The following is a 15482-nucleotide window of genomic DNA, read 5'->3' on the forward strand; positions in this document are numbered from 1 at the left end:
TATCTGTAGGTTTCTATCACGGTGACACGATCATCGACAAAAATGGTAGGCGACCCTAATCTTTGACTTAGGTGTCTCTCAGTGGCACTCGCACCTCGGAATTGGTGTTCTTTAGGTTAACTTTAGGCGGACGCAACGCACGAACCGAACTCGGAGGCAACTGTTTTCTATTAATAAGCTGGTTAAATATCATGCCACTTTCTTCTGTGTGACGTCATTAGGGACGTCATTACTTCCGCGTTATACTTCCGGGTTTCCTGGAACTTATTTATTTTATTTTATTCATTTATCTAGCATACCCTCAGGGCCAGAGACATTATGGAGGGGAGTGGTACAAAAGAAAATGTGGTACATAGGAAGTAAACAAAAAGCAGCCATTAATATGAACAAAACACAATGCTAGATTACAAGAGGTTTCTTTCTATACAATGTTAGGTGCTGTGCCACTCGCCAAAATCGTGGCGTATCTCTAAAGTCTACGATTCTGTGCTTTGGTGTGCGGTAATCAGTGATTTATAATTAATTCTAATAATTCCGGACACTTCAGTAACTCAACTTGTAACTAAACTTATGCTCCGATATCATATCTCTAATGATACCCATGAGTTTTGTACTGTACTGTTTCTTTTTCAAAATTTTTCTTATTTATTTTGAATTTCCTCCCCGGTCGTCTCAGGAGGTGAACCGGGAGCGGTGCGCAAGAAACAAGAGTGTCACTCAATGCTCGTGCCACTAAAGACAATATTTAAAAAAATAAAATAAAAATAAACGTGAAATGAAATGCAAGAAGGAAAAAAAAAACAACACTTATGCTTCTATTCTTGCTTCTTTCGTCGTGATTTAGAGAGTACAGTGTGCAGTACTCGAAGTCTAGTTAAACAGTTTGTATTGAAAACGTGTACCTCGTAATTCTGTGCACCTCTATGGATGACGCTACCCAGACTTCTGGAAGTGTTCAGCGCTGGCTCGAAACGGCGTATGCAGAGCTTCGTTTTCCAAAATTTATCGAGATCTTTGCCACGTCAGTACGTTGGTGCCGTAGCACTACAAACAAAGTGAGAACGTTTTTCTTTCTTTCTTCTAGGTGTAAGATTTCTATCTAGGTCTACATGAACACACAAATGGTTTGTCGTGAAATTTCCGTAAAACGGCCAGAAGATGTTGAGATGAGACGACATGACGACAACTTGGAATGTGTCGTCTTCCGTAGCTCACGCAACCACGGAGTATGAATTGCAGCGTAAAATATGCCAGCACACAATAAACGACTTAATAACAGGTTTTCTCTCTCTCTCTCTCTCACTCTTTGTAGAGTGATTTTAGGGTGTGTCACTGTCGAGCTTATAGTGTAATCGAGCTTCACGTCATCAGAGAGACCCACAAACAAAGCGGCTGCTTTAAAGAACGGTGTACGTGAGAATACACGTGACGTGTCTTAAAGTGCAGCGAGCGAGGACATGACGTTATGTCTGTCATATATTCCTTTTTTTTTCGTTTCTTGGATAAGACTCGTAGCTAATCAATGACCAGACACGTTACTACTTTCCCACGTCCGTGCGATTCAGAGTTCGCCGTTACGTCGCGGGCTATGGGAATTCTTAAACGGAAAGTATCTATAAAAAAAGCACATTTCGTAATTCCCCGTTGCATTGCGTGGCTAGCATGGAACGACAATTCCGCCATTCAAAATAAAAGAAAATAGGGAGGAGAAAAGGTGAGGGGGGTGGAAGCGTGGATAACGGAAGGTGATATTTAGACGTAAACATATCCTCGTTCGGGCAGCAGGCAGCGCTTTGGAAAGTGAGCAGAGTGAGTGCAAAAAGAAAAGAAATAAAAAAAGGAAAAGAAATATCCAGGCTGCGAATACGGCTCCTGAGTGAAAGATGAGGCCCAATGCACTGATCGCGTGTGGAAGCAGCGTGAAAAAAACGCAAGAGTGATTTTTTTTTCGCTGGCACGAGGCCGGTCGTCCCAGCGGCATAGTTTGGCTCCACGTCGGGGAGCTTTAGAGAAGACCGCGCGGTGGTGGGACTGCCTTTAGGGAAATCTGCATACCAATTCGCTGGAGGGAGTTGAAAAATCTGGCACGCTCCGCCCTTTTGCTTTCTTCTACTTTTTTTTTCTTTTCTTTTTTTTGCAGGCGTGCTGCAAATCCGCTTGGCTACCACGCCATTTCCCCATGCGCCGTACTGTTCTCTCGCCTGCACCGTTCGATACCGTCTCAAGGACGCCGTATGCGCATTCAATATTCGATTCTGCTTTCAGTGTGCCTCATAGCCGTAACGTCATTCGCTTCGCGTACGACGCACGCAGTGCCAGCGAATGATCGTGCACTGGCAAGCACGTGCCTGCAGGGCTGTTCTGAACCTCAGTTGCTGTGAATAAATCGGTTATTCATCAAAAAAAAAAAAAAAAATCTCTCTCAGAAGGTGTCGACACGGTAACGCTACATTTATTTGGGGTTAGGTTTCTTTTTCTCCTTTTTTGCCTATTATATGTACGTGTAAAAATGTTTAGCATCTTAAGTGGTGCCAGTTACTCCTTCTCGCTTAGTCAAATAATACCTGCAAATGTTAGGCTCTGATTTACATTTTGTAGTATTGTAGGGGGAAAGAAAAATCAAACAGAAAGATTGTGTAGCTGCACGGCTACATGGTCATATATAGGGCGCGCCAACTAACGTTAGCCAAGGTGTTCAACGAAAAAAACATGATCAAGAAGAGATGTCGCAACATAATTTTAAGACATTCGGTCGCCAGACCACTGACGTCAGAACACTGTAAGTCTTATAATTGTATTAAAAATTAAAATTAAATTATGGGGTTTTACGTGCCAAAACCACTTTCTGATTATGAGGCACGCCGTAGTGGAGGACTCCGGAAATTTCGACCACCTGGGGTTCTTTAACGTGCACCTAAATCTAAGCACACGGGTGTTTTCGCATTTCGCCCCCATCGAAATGTGGCCGCTGTGGCCGGGATACGATCCCGCGACCTCGTGCTCAGCAGCCCAACACCATCCACTGAGCAACCACGGCGGGTCAAATTATAATTGTATCTTACAGTATGTGTTTAAAATCTTTTCTTTTCTGTTGGACGGCTTGGCTAACCTTAGCTGGGGCACACGGTATAACAGAAACGTGTATTGGTGGAGATGGATCACCCTGAACAGCAAAAAAGACAGAAAATCAAAATGAAAAACAAAGACAATCTATCGATGATACACCATAGAGGCATTATGTAATCAAGGAATACATGTCACTTACGTAAATATCTTGGAAAATATATACACAGATTTCACAGCTACCTTAACTCCACAAGAAACGTTGGAAGATACCTATAAAGAAAGGGGTCAGACAAGGAGACAATATCTCCAATGCTATTCACTGCGTGCTTGGAAGAAGTATTCAAGCTATTAAGCTGGAAAGGCTTAGGAGTAAGGATCAACGGTCAGGAACATTCGCTTTGCAGATCACATTGTCCTGTCCAACAACACTGGATACGAGTTACAACAAATGACTGAGGACCTTAACAGAGAGAGAGTGTAAGAGTGGAGTTGAATATTAATATGCTGAAGACAAAGTTAATGATCAATAGCCGGGCAAGGGAACAAGATTTCAATATCGCCAGTCAGCCTCTAGAGTCTGTGAAGGAGTACGTTTACCTAGGTCAACTACTCACAGAGAACTCTGATCACGAGAAGGAAATTCACAGAAGAATAAAAATGGGTTTGAGCGCATACGGCAGACATTGTAAGTTCCTGACTGGAAGCTTACCATTATCATTGAAAAGGAAGGTGTACAATCAGTGCATTTTACCGGTGCTCACACATGGGGCAGAAACTTGGAGACTGACAAAGAAGCTTGAGTACAAGTTAAGGACTGCACAAAGAGCGATGGAACGAAGAATGCTAGGCATATCGTTAAGAGACAGAAACAGAGCGGTTTGGATCCGAGAGCAAACGGGTATAACCGATATCCTAACTGACATTAAGAGAGAGAGAGAGAGAGAAAAAAAAGAGCTGGACAGGTCATGTAATACGCAGGTTAGATAACTGATGGACCGTTAGCGTTACAGAATGGGTGCCAAGAAAAGGGAAGCGTATGTCGAGGACGGCAGAAGACTAGGTGGGGCGACGAAATTAGGAAATTCGCAGGCGCTAGTTGGAATCGGTTGGCGCAGGACATGGGTAATTGGAGGTCGTAGGGAGAGGCCTTCGTCCTGCAGTGACATAAAATAGGCTCCTTATGCTGCTGCTGCTGATGATGATGATGACGTAAATGAGATGCTGTAGTGGCTTGTTACAATGTCACTTGCCGTGTATGTTATAAGGCGATATGAACAGTGACAACAGCAGCTTTCAGCGGGAATAAAAATGCGAGGACTAATGAAAGCCGTATACAGCAGGTTCTTATGCTGGCGAGCGACACAGTGCCCATTCCTACACAGCGGTGGCGAAGATTGAGCAGCAGAGATTAAAGAGCGGTGCGTTTTCTTTTTCACCTTTGATTTGCTTGTGAATTCCGTTTGAACTTCCACCGAGCTTGTGTCACCTGAGGCCTACGTGACTACAGGCTTTCGCAATTGCAGCTGGCAGCTTACAGTCAGCGTCACGATTGCCACTGAGTCCTTTTTATATAGCAGAACACGTAACGAGAGCTCTCCTCAAGCGGCAACATCCATGGCGCGCATTGGAATTGCCCTTGCAGCAGCTAAAGCGGCAGTCGAGCACCCCTTAGTGAAAGGTATGGTTGCCTTAACGGCCACGTCACAGTGTCCATTACTGGCCCAGTCGTCACGTATTCAGGCTCTCGCTGGCAGCGGGGCCAATTCTGCCACGCTCCTACGCAGCGGGAATAAGGATGCGCGTCGGATGGCTGCGCGCTCACGCAGTAAGAACGCGAATTTTCCCGATGTCTTTAAAATGCCGCATTAAACAGCCAACGCTGCGTAAAGGTGAGGGACTTTTCATTCCCGCAACATATAGTAATTACGTAAAAAGAAGTCTTTCTTTCTATGTTCCATTTAACTTCGAGGGGTTAAATCCGTACTCCGCACTAATATACAGTAAAGGTCATGGGCCACCGAAAGTAAATGCCTTATACGTGTATCGTAGGCTGATTATATATATTTTAGTGCCGCGTCTGAAAAGATTTCGACGCATTACTCGCGATTAAATATCGTGCCTGTATACGATGCTTCGTATACTGCCCAGCCGTGCTCACGAGTATATGCTTGCGCAGATGCGAGCTGTTATTTCGTATAACTGCGTAAATAAATTTCGCATTTCAAGACTCGAAAACTTGAAAAACTTCTAGCGGCCGCCCAGAAAGAAGCACGGCAGTGACTGCGAATACGGCGTCGTCTTTTGTGAAGCGGAATGCAGTGCCTCTCTTTTTTTCTCCGTGGCGCAGTACAACGGCGGAGGCGGTGGCGCGGCCCACTTCGCTCGCTCCTGACCGCCGACGCCTGGGACAATGTAGTGATGCAATGCAGCGCTCTCGCTCCTTTCATTTTTTTTTTCTCAGTCTCCGCGGCGCGCCCGACGAGTCTCTGAAACGCAGTGCGCAGGCACAGCTATCATGAGGCACGCGGCCGTGCGGATGCCGTCGTCGCCCACAGGGTTTCCAATGCACTAAAATTATTACAGGCAATTCGGACGTTGCGGTCATTCGGCTACAATGGGAATGATGGTTAGTGCGTGGATTTCTCTAATCGTCGTGACAGTGACGTGAGACATCCTTGTGAGTTCATTCACTATACGCTGTAGCTGCCTGTATTGGCGCGCATTTCTAAGCAATTCTGTTTTTTGTTTATTATTATGTTTTTTGTAAACGGTGAAAACACTCAGAATAGGCGTGGATGCGTAATCACGGCGAACTGTTGCCTCTGCAACGCAATATTTTGTCGAAAATTATCAATCTGCGACGCCGCAGTGCCATTCGAAGCTATAGAAGGACGAAATTTATAGGCAAATCCGCGTATACTGCAGCCAGCGATTTCTCGCTGACTTAACCGCCATGCTTGCAGCTAACGTACGCAGTATCGCCAGAGTTCCCACTAGTAACTTTCGTAGCCGACCGAGGATGATGACCTCCTTGGCGCCGACCCGCGAGACCCGCTGTTTCACCTACGGCGTCGGCAGGGAAATGCCGCGGCGCCGTTGCAATGCCCCCCCATCTGCTTCGGATCGGGGATTCTGGCGCGTGCGTGTTTGATCGCTCGCAGGGGCAGTCTAAGTTGTTCCGGGTTCACCATCGCGCCCTTTAGCGTGTCATTAGATGCGTCGAGATTCGCCCATATTTCAGTTAGGCAAATGTGTGTTAGGTTAACAGCGCTCAAGGAAAAAGACAAAAAGAAAGAATGCGCAAATTTGCTGCGTGTGGTATGAGTGTCCGAAGCGTTTCTTATTCCTATGATTGACACTCTCCGGGGTTTATTTATATGTTTACAGAAAACAACTACCGAGGAAAAATTCTACAGCGACTACATAAACTCTGCCTGGCATCTATACATCATAAGGCGCGTAGAACTGCAAGCACGACCGCTGTGAATAAATTAGTCAGCAGTGAAAACTAGCATATTTCTCTTATTCTCTATTTGAAACTTTTACGGCACTTGATGGCACTGTGAAGTTTAAGTCAATATCTACCGGAGCTGATCCATCTTGAGAATTTTTTCGAGGGTAATGCACTTCGAGTTATCACTTTATTCTTTCATTCATTAGTGCAACTCTGGTTTTGGTGTAATGTGAGAGATGAATGTGGCTAAGGGCCGATGTGTGGTGCTTTGTGAGGACCACGTCCCCGTTTCGATTGTATATCCAAAGGAAGGTCATGAAAAAGCTCGGATACTTGAGAAGGAGCTCGGATAAGTCTGAGCAAGAAACCAAAATTCTGGCATATAAAACCTTTATTCAGCCTTTACTAGAATACTATGCAGCTGCGTGGGATCCACACGCAAACAGAAACATTTCAATATTGGAAAAAAATACAGAGAAAATCAGGTTCATTTCTAACAAATACAGTTGGCAAGCATCACCCACAGCTTTCTTAGATAACGTTAACCTCGAAAAGCTAGCAATTAGGCGACAACGGGAGCGAATGAAACCTCTTTATTTCCTTTACCTCGGACAATTAGGATTTAGGAAGGACACATACCTAAGTGACGCAAACCGACGGCCCACGCGGACCTATCATTCTAAAAAAGGTGACTCGCATGTAACACCAGCATATTCTGATATTATTCTTTTCTAAGAAGTATAACTAACAGGAATTCACTTCCCACCACTGTTGTTGAATTCCCGACGGTATCGTCTTACTTGCGTGCCATAGAAACCATAAGAGATTGATCCAATGTACGTGAGCCTTGATTGCAATTTACGAAGCATCTCTCCTGTATATTCTCTGAAACATTATGGTACAGTATGTGCACTAAGCTTCCTCTTGAGAGCTTTGCCGCTGTTTACGTATCTTCTGTTGTATTCCTTTGTATGCATTCAATGCATGTGTTGGATTTGTAACCCGGTCCTGCCTAAAGTCTCGAACGTATACCAGCAGCATTTAAATAAATAAATAAATAAATAAATAAATAAATAAATAAATAAATAAATAAATAAACTGTGAGATTTTAAAATTGTCATGCACCCGAGAGTAGCTTGAAGCTATCACTTTGCTTCGGGTGGACATGGTAATTTTCACTTTCATGAAACTTCCTGCAGCTTGAAGGTTTCCGCAATAACTGACTTGCCAGGGTAAAGTATACATTAAAGGCAAGTTAAGATAGATAAACAAACATATTAATTAAGTATACAATTATTTTGTGATGTATCTACTTCAGTGTCGAAACGTCGCGCCTCCAGGCCTGGCGATAGTGTGTCGTATATAGAGGAGCCAATCGCAAGTGAGCAACGTAGTATCAGGACGCCAAGGTGTTGACTTACGCATATAGTAGTGGCTTATAAGCGCGCCAGCTGAAATGTTCATACTTGTAATAATTGCTGAAACGGACATGTGCAACGCGTACGTGTCGCGGGTATTATGCAAGCTGAAAAGTTGCAGTAGTCTGTGAGAAATGACGGCCACTTGGAGTTATTTAAGTTAATTCTGGCGTTTTATGCGCCAAAACCACGATTTCAGTATGAGACACGCCGTAGGGAGGACTCCGGATTAATTTTGACCAACTAGGGTTCTTTAACGTGCACCCAAATACATGGTACGCGTACGTTTCTTGCATTTCGTCTCCATCGAAATGCGGTCGCCGCGGTCGGAATTAGATTCCGTGACCTCGTGCTTAGCGGCGCAACCCAAAGCCACTAAGCAACTACGGAGGGTCGGACACTGGGAGTCATTAGAGAGCTTTAGAAATAGCGTACGCAAGCGGCTTTGCGCACTTTGCGTTTAAAAGCTGTGCGTCAGAGTCACTGCGCATGCGCAGAGCGCGAGTTCGCTTGAGTCCTCGTGGCTGGCCCCAAACGAAACATCGCTGCCCCAAAGTGGTCTCGTTATTCGGGCAACGGGCGAAAACTTCCCTGGAGCGTTGGAAGCCAGGACGGCCCTTAGGCAAATCGAGATAATTCACGACGAGATGTTAGGATTGTGGTATACTGCCTTTTCCTAGTCGCCAATATTTTGCGTATACTTGCTCAAGACGTCAATAAACGGTCAAGGCCGCATTAGTGGATTTGCGAGGAAAATTAGGAATACAGCATGAATAACGTAATTTCTCAGGCAAGAAGTACACGGCAACGTCACATTGCACCGGTTACTTTTGCTAGTTTTTACAGAGTTTGTGATCGGTGAGTCCAATATGTGATGGCCGCAGAAAAGAACGCCACGTGCACTCAAGATATTTATAGCTCCTCAGCAGCACAATGCATCACCTATTCCAGTTTAACAACTTCAGTATTAGGTCCATTGCTCAGTGTTCCTGGGGACTTGCAGCATGTTCGATGCGACTGCAGTCGATATTCATCAGGCAGAAAAACTCTGGAGGCTGCGTGGCTCGTTTCGTTTTTTTTGTACCGTGACTTAAGCTTGCAACTGCGGGAGATTCGTGGCCCTTGAATAAACACTGCTTGCACATTGCGCGTAACGAAAGCAGTTGTCATATTTTGTTTCTTTCAGAACTACTGGCCTTAATGAGACTTCATGAACAATACGTGTGTGCGTCTGTGCGTTTGGCTGGTCACCGTGTACAGTCAACCGCATAACTTTACGGAACACGAAAGCTGAGAAAAAGCTGAATATCTGCGCATCCTCACAACGCAGCCTAGTATTCGCATTTACAGCCTCTGCCGGTATATGTGAACAACATTGGGATGTGCGCTTTTACGGACTACTGTTACATGCTGCTCAGAAATTTATTGTTTTCGGAGATATCGTGGTCCGTAAACTTTCGTAGTTGATTGTACATCATATCTTGCACCCAACATCTGGAGCGGCATCCCAGGCTATCAGCCAGGCAAACATTTCTTATCCATCATCTGATATATCTCTCAGTAGTATACGTATACGTATGGGCCCAGTTGTTCCTGTCAAAGGCCGATATTGTACGCCTGTATAGCACTAAATTTAACGGTATCTGAGCATGATACACGTAATGACGATGACACGTGCCTGTCTTTCTTTTATGCTCGCACTGGTCTCGAAAATGAAGTAGCAAGAGTAGTTTCATGGATCACCTGAGTCGGTGTTGATGCTAGCACTTGTAATTCTGCTCGCAGATCAGCGGTATCTGTAACAAATCCGAGAGCGTGCGGGCGCTCCAATTGCAACGCTGCTTACTAAACGCCATTTCGATAACGTCGGCAGAATCGCGCCTGGTCGGTGCGCAGCATTGAGTGCCACGCTTGAGCCCAGCTCGAGTAGCCAGTGGTAAGTGACTACACGAGAACAAATAAACAAACACAAAGCCAGAACGGCGTCAACAAGGTCACCGCTTCTTTATATCGCGGTGTTTTCTTTCCTCTTTTGGCTCACTCGATGGCCGCGCGTGGACGCGCGGTCCGCTCGCCGACTTTCCGCGTTGTCGTATAAGTTGGCGCAGTGGGTGTTCCTTTCTTGCCGACGTGCACTTTGTTCTTACCGCCAGCACCCCACTTGTCTGGCCCACACCCCGGTGCTGTGCCTCGCTTAAAGGAGGACGGAAACCCATTTTGCAAGCTACAGAAACTCTAGCGTCGCATGCAAACGAATGACATTTTGCAAGTTTGGGAAACGCTTACATCTTAATTTGATACTGAAGTTGTCTCGAAACGCCGAACCCAGCGTCATCGATTTTATCGGGACGTTATGACAACGAGAAACGTGGCTGACGTCGTGTGGCAGTAATGATAGGTATAAAGGCGTTGATCATTAAAAAAAAATTTAGAAAAGAAGAAATAAAGAAAATATGTTCCGCAAGTTTGTTCTGCATGGCGGCGCTCGCATGAGGAGTCATCGAACGTTTCATGACGCGTGCGAAGCGATCGAACGGAATGATTCAACCTGTTATGGTGTTGTGACGCGTACACCTACTAGGTACCAAAACCGGTTCGTAGAAAAAAGTGTTATGGTAAATTGTTTTCGGCATTCTGGTGCTTGCTAGTATTTTTTGAGGGGTTTGAGGGTTTGTATCTTCATTTAGGAAAACGAAAGTTGGTAAGTTTATGTCAATACTGCTTTAGTACTCTTTATTCTTTTATTAAGAGATTCCCACAGCGCCACTAAGTGTCACTATTGCCTTAGTGGTGCTGCAAGACCGGCAGGCGCGTACATACACGCTCGTATAATGCGTATAAACGAGCTCGTTTCTTTTTTTTTTCTTTGCAGGGTCCCCCAGCATGACAAGGAAATGCCGGCGGCGGTGGTGGACACTGCTGCTGGCGCTCCTCTGCCTCACGCCGTGCGTGCTCGCAGGTGAGAAGCACGGTGCACACTCATCGTCATGACGCGCCTCTGGTTCTGCACTGCTCAGCAGACTACGAACTTTATTCCGTCTTTTCGTTCCGCTCTGGTCTCTTATGCATGCGTTGCCGTGGAGAAGCCAAAAACAACGCTCAATAGAAAACGTTCTCAGAAAACGCAATTCTGCTGGCGCCCCAATAGCCATCGCGCTGTTTCCTATGAAGAGAGAAAGGTATAAAGAGAAAAAGAGAGAAATAGGAGATGAAACACGGGAAGGTTAACCAGGAAAAATGTCCGTTTGACTACCCTCTAACGGAAGTGTGTGTGTGTGTGTGGGGGGGGGGGGGGTAGAATGAGAAGACAAGAAAGGAAAGGAAGGCGTGAAAAGGAACTGTACGTGCACTGTATCACTATATCTTCTGCCGCTGTCAGCGTCCTCAGGAGGGCTCGCTGTGAGGGTGTTCTTGCTTTACCGATCCGAGCTACACGGACGCCAAACTTTCCTTCTAGACAACGTCGTTCTCTCAGCAAGGAAGTAGGCATTCAGGTGTTGGAAGTTCTTAGGCGAGCCCTCGCTTCCCGCACTGGTTCGCATATGCGTCGCGGAATTCATCCGACCAAATCAACAGGAACCGTAATCACACGAGGTTATGAAACGGCGTCCCTGTGTGCGGTACACACGCCCCGTCGCGAGCCAATGTTTTCTAGCTCCCGTTTATACGCGCGAGAGCCGAAGAGAGACGGCCACGAGCTTTCCTGGTCTATATTTAGAGAAGCGAAATTGCCTTGTTGCCAGCAATAGGAGAAAAGATTGATTAATTCCTTCAGCGCAACACCACGAGGCGTCGCGGTGTCCAGCTTTTGTTCTTGCTCGCGTGTGCCCCTACAGCTAAAGTGCCAGGAGGCGAAAACGAAAAAAAAGAAGGAAGAGAGAGAGAGAGAGAGAGAAAGTAAGAGAGGTTCAGTAACGGAAACGTGGTTGCGTTGCAGCACGGCACGAGAGAGAGCGCGCGTGCCGGGTACGGACTTGCAGCGCGAGCGGAAACGGGTGGATAGCGTCCCAGTTGGGAAACAATCGATGCGACGCTTAATTATGCCGCGCAACGGTGTCGTGCTGGGCGGCTTCTAAGGCCCGTCTCACTTATGCCTTTCCGGTTTGTCGTCCGCTGATCCGGCGACAGCCGGCAGGAGGACCGTTACGGGACGCTTTAGCCTCCCGACGAAATGAGCGACGGCGGCGCCTCCCACGCGTCAGAGACGGTGGTGCAGTTTTGCGCCGATGCTTCCGGCAACAGCCGTGCGACGCCTGCCACATGGAGGAGGTGGATCACAAGGAAAAGAAGAAAGCACCAGGCGAGTTTGCGCAAGCAAACCCCAGATACAAAGAAGTCACCCGCACTCGTCGCCGGAGTCAAACGGCGGGAGCATCGCCGGAGAGGAGGGCCCGCCCTGGCGGGGACAATGAGGAAGCCTTTGTTCCGAGCGAAGAAACCCCATCCCTCTCGCGTCGCGCACTTCCTCGTGCGACTCTTCCACTCGTTAAGATGCCGCTCAGACACCTTGCATGGGCGCGCGCGACGGTCGTGCCGTACGCGGGGCTCTCCCTTCCCGCACGGCGCGCGGCCGGCCGGTCTTTGGCCGCGCCGGCCGGAGAAGGTCGTTTCGCTCGGCGCAACGATGGAAGCATACGCGTCTCACGCTCGCAACGGGACCCGCATCCGGCCACAGATGAGGCGGGGGAGTGGAAAACGATGTCTGCATTCCGCGCTCTCTCGACCACGACTGTAGACGAGGAACCACGACCGTCCATACCGGTGCGGTACATGCCCGAGTCGCCGGGTACATCCCGTATAGTGCCGTCTCTGACTCGGACGCAGTTTACCAGTTCAGAGGCTTGGTCGAGTTGATAATTGACGGTAACAGGGGGACGAAGACGAAACAAGGGGAACACTAACAAAACTATGTTTGGGTTGCGGTGCTTTGTTCACGTCGGCCGCGTTGTGCTCACTGTGGTAAGGTGGACAGGAAAAGTACACAGCAGCACGTGTCGGGCCAACGCTCTCAGTTCTCTTTTTTGGCGACGCTTTGACATTGTTGAACGCCGCTGCTGCTGTCAACGCTCAGTGCAGTGCATGTGACAGGATGTTTGGCAATACAGGTGCTAAACAACCCATTGACCAACGCTTAGGATATGTTGCGCAGTCTGAATAGGTCTGACACGTTTGCATAGGTCTGGTAAACTCATCTTTCGTGGCGATAGCTATTCAAAAGATTCGCAAATAGGTCTTGTCGTTGTGCCTTTCTTCAGTAGGCTAACCTGTCATCATGCTGATGAGGAGAAAAAAAATTCCGGCAGAAACCAACGCAGGATGACTGTCAACGCCATGCTATTCGCACTGAAGCAATGCAGCGACACGCTGTAGTGCCGCCACCGAAACGCGTCATGTACGAGGCTTGTACTAGAGTCGGGCTCCTCTATCGCGCTTCCCTCTGGAGAACGTTGCGCCAACGAGAGGCGCCGCTGCGAAGGGCCGCAGGTAACTTGCGTCTGAATATGTATGACGCGGGCTCGATTTCTCCCAGCACCGGAGACAATCTAAAGAACTTTTTTTTTTCTCTCATTAAAGAGCGACACTTATGCAGTTGCACATACCTGCTCTGCAGTGACCCAAGCTGACGCCATAGACGTTCAGTGAAGAGCGGCACATCTCGATTTCTTGTCCAGCCGGCAACTTGGCGTGAATGGTGCTCCTTACCCGATGCTTTACCCATTGAAGACTACTCAGTCACCCAAGTTGGCATGAAAAGATTAGATACGGACAGACAGACCTACCGCAAACTGGGTGACGTACTCAACTAATGCTAACCGCACTAAAATTCCAGATCCCATGCAGTGTGTGCGCATCGGTGTGAGCGAAACTTTGAGCCGCTATCTCTATTTAGCCGCTACTCTCGCCATCGGCGGGCTCGGGAACAACAGCGCCGCGTGTCGCGATTTTGCCGCTCCGGCGACCAGTCACTTGTGCTAGTCTTTTTCCGCTGGGATCTATACGTGTGCATACAACATACGCACACTCACACTGTGACAGATGGTCGTGGTCTGTGTCCCGGAGGATAACTAAGAACGTCTTCGTTGCAAGCGAACCACTACACCAGTGCTGCTCCAAGGACCAAGCACATGGCTAAACTCAAAGGAACTGCTACGTAAAGCCGCGAGAAAGAGTATGGAAACCACGGCATTAGCAAAAAAATAAAAATAAGAAATCTTATAGCACATCTTTGCAACGTACCCATATATACATCGCATTCGCCGAGCACGCGCACATAGGCTGTAGCACGTGGTTTCAGGCGGCATGCCCGAACATTGACGAAAAAAAAAAAAGAAAGGAAAGAAAGGAATAAGTTCACGGCACCAATGGTCTCCAAACGTTGCTCGCGAGCAAACATTTAAAGGAATTTCACAATGCCCTTGACATTGCAAATCACATGACACCGTACTGGAGGGCCAGGTTGTGATGCACTTTGGTAGTCACGAAAACCGCGATAGCTCCCCATCTGATATGATGTGCACACACTGATTATGCATGATTTGACAGAAAAAAGAAATACAGTTATTTCTGATTCGACCCCTTTTCGCCATTAGCCTTCGGCTATTGCTAAAAAGTTTTCGGGCTGCACCCACTTCACCTGCCTGTCACGCGACGTCACAAAACCGCAAGAACTCACCGCGTCAAAGTGACGTGTACGCGATAAAGATGCATTAATATGCCGAACAAAACTGAATTTTCTTCGGAATAGCCGCAGGCTGCCCCGTTCTGAAAGGAATAAAAGATGGTAGCCGCCGATCGCTCAGACGCTGGCTACTCGCACCTGCCGGAAAGCATGGGTGTATTTGCGTATAATAAAACTTCTTGCGTTGCCGTGTAACGTTTTCGAGCACTTTCGGCACGTTTACCCCCTCATTCTACCAACTCTTCTTTGCTGAGGGTCCGTTTAACGTTATTCTTGGGCTTCCGTTTCATGCCGCCGCGATTTTCGACCAGCCACAGCAAGCTAAGTAAGGGAAAGCCGACCAATCGTAGACGCCGGCACCACCCTCTTCATCCGGTTATCGACTTTCAGTGCAGTGGCTCGGCCCCATCGAATCCCTCTCCACTTGAGCGTTCTCCTCGCCTCTTGTCAGCCAATTAGATACGACAAGCCGCTCAGTGTAGGCAATGTTATTCGTTTTTCAAGCAAACAAAAGTGACCTCCTATGAACGAGGAGAGCGTTTGATTGGTCTGTTCAGACAACCCTGCGGGTGACCGCCCGGTGCTTGCGTTGGTGGTTACGCAATTTGGACATCAGGGGCGCGATCGGAGATATTTTGTTCGATACGCGTTCTGTTCAGTTGCTGCAACGTCACAAAGTTGCAGTATGCAAAATTTGTGACAGCGGGGCGGGGAGAGCAGCCAGTCAGGAAGCGGTCACCTCCCCGGAAGTTTACCTCCGTCGTTTGTCGTCTGCTTGCAAACAGTATACTACAAAGCCAAATGTTTCTCGTCTTCCAGTTGAATGAAATCTTTATCTAAAAAAATGTATTTTTTCTTCTCAAGC

The 15482-nt window shown here is 47.3% G+C and overlaps 1 protein-coding gene across 3 annotated transcripts in view; it reads left to right on the top strand.

The window, feature by feature from the left end:
• Positions 1-15482, top strand: part of Cad99C (cadherin 99C) — a 224519-nt gene that overhangs the window by 131411 nt on the left and 77626 nt on the right. For all 3 annotated transcript variants that reach the window (XM_050195647.2, XM_050195650.2, XM_055063323.1), the window contains exon 3: positions 10811-10897. In XM_050195647.2, coding sequence (XP_050051604.1) covers positions 10822-10897 — 76 coding nt within the window. In that variant the 5' untranslated portion in view covers positions 10811-10821. The remainder of the gene's footprint in view (positions 1-10810; positions 10898-15482) is intronic.

This window comes from Dermacentor andersoni, chromosome 1 (genome assembly GCF_023375885.2).
Source record: "Dermacentor andersoni chromosome 1, qqDerAnde1_hic_scaffold, whole genome shotgun sequence".
NCBI classification, from domain to species: Eukaryota; Metazoa; Arthropoda; class Arachnida; order Ixodida; family Ixodidae; genus Dermacentor; species Dermacentor andersoni.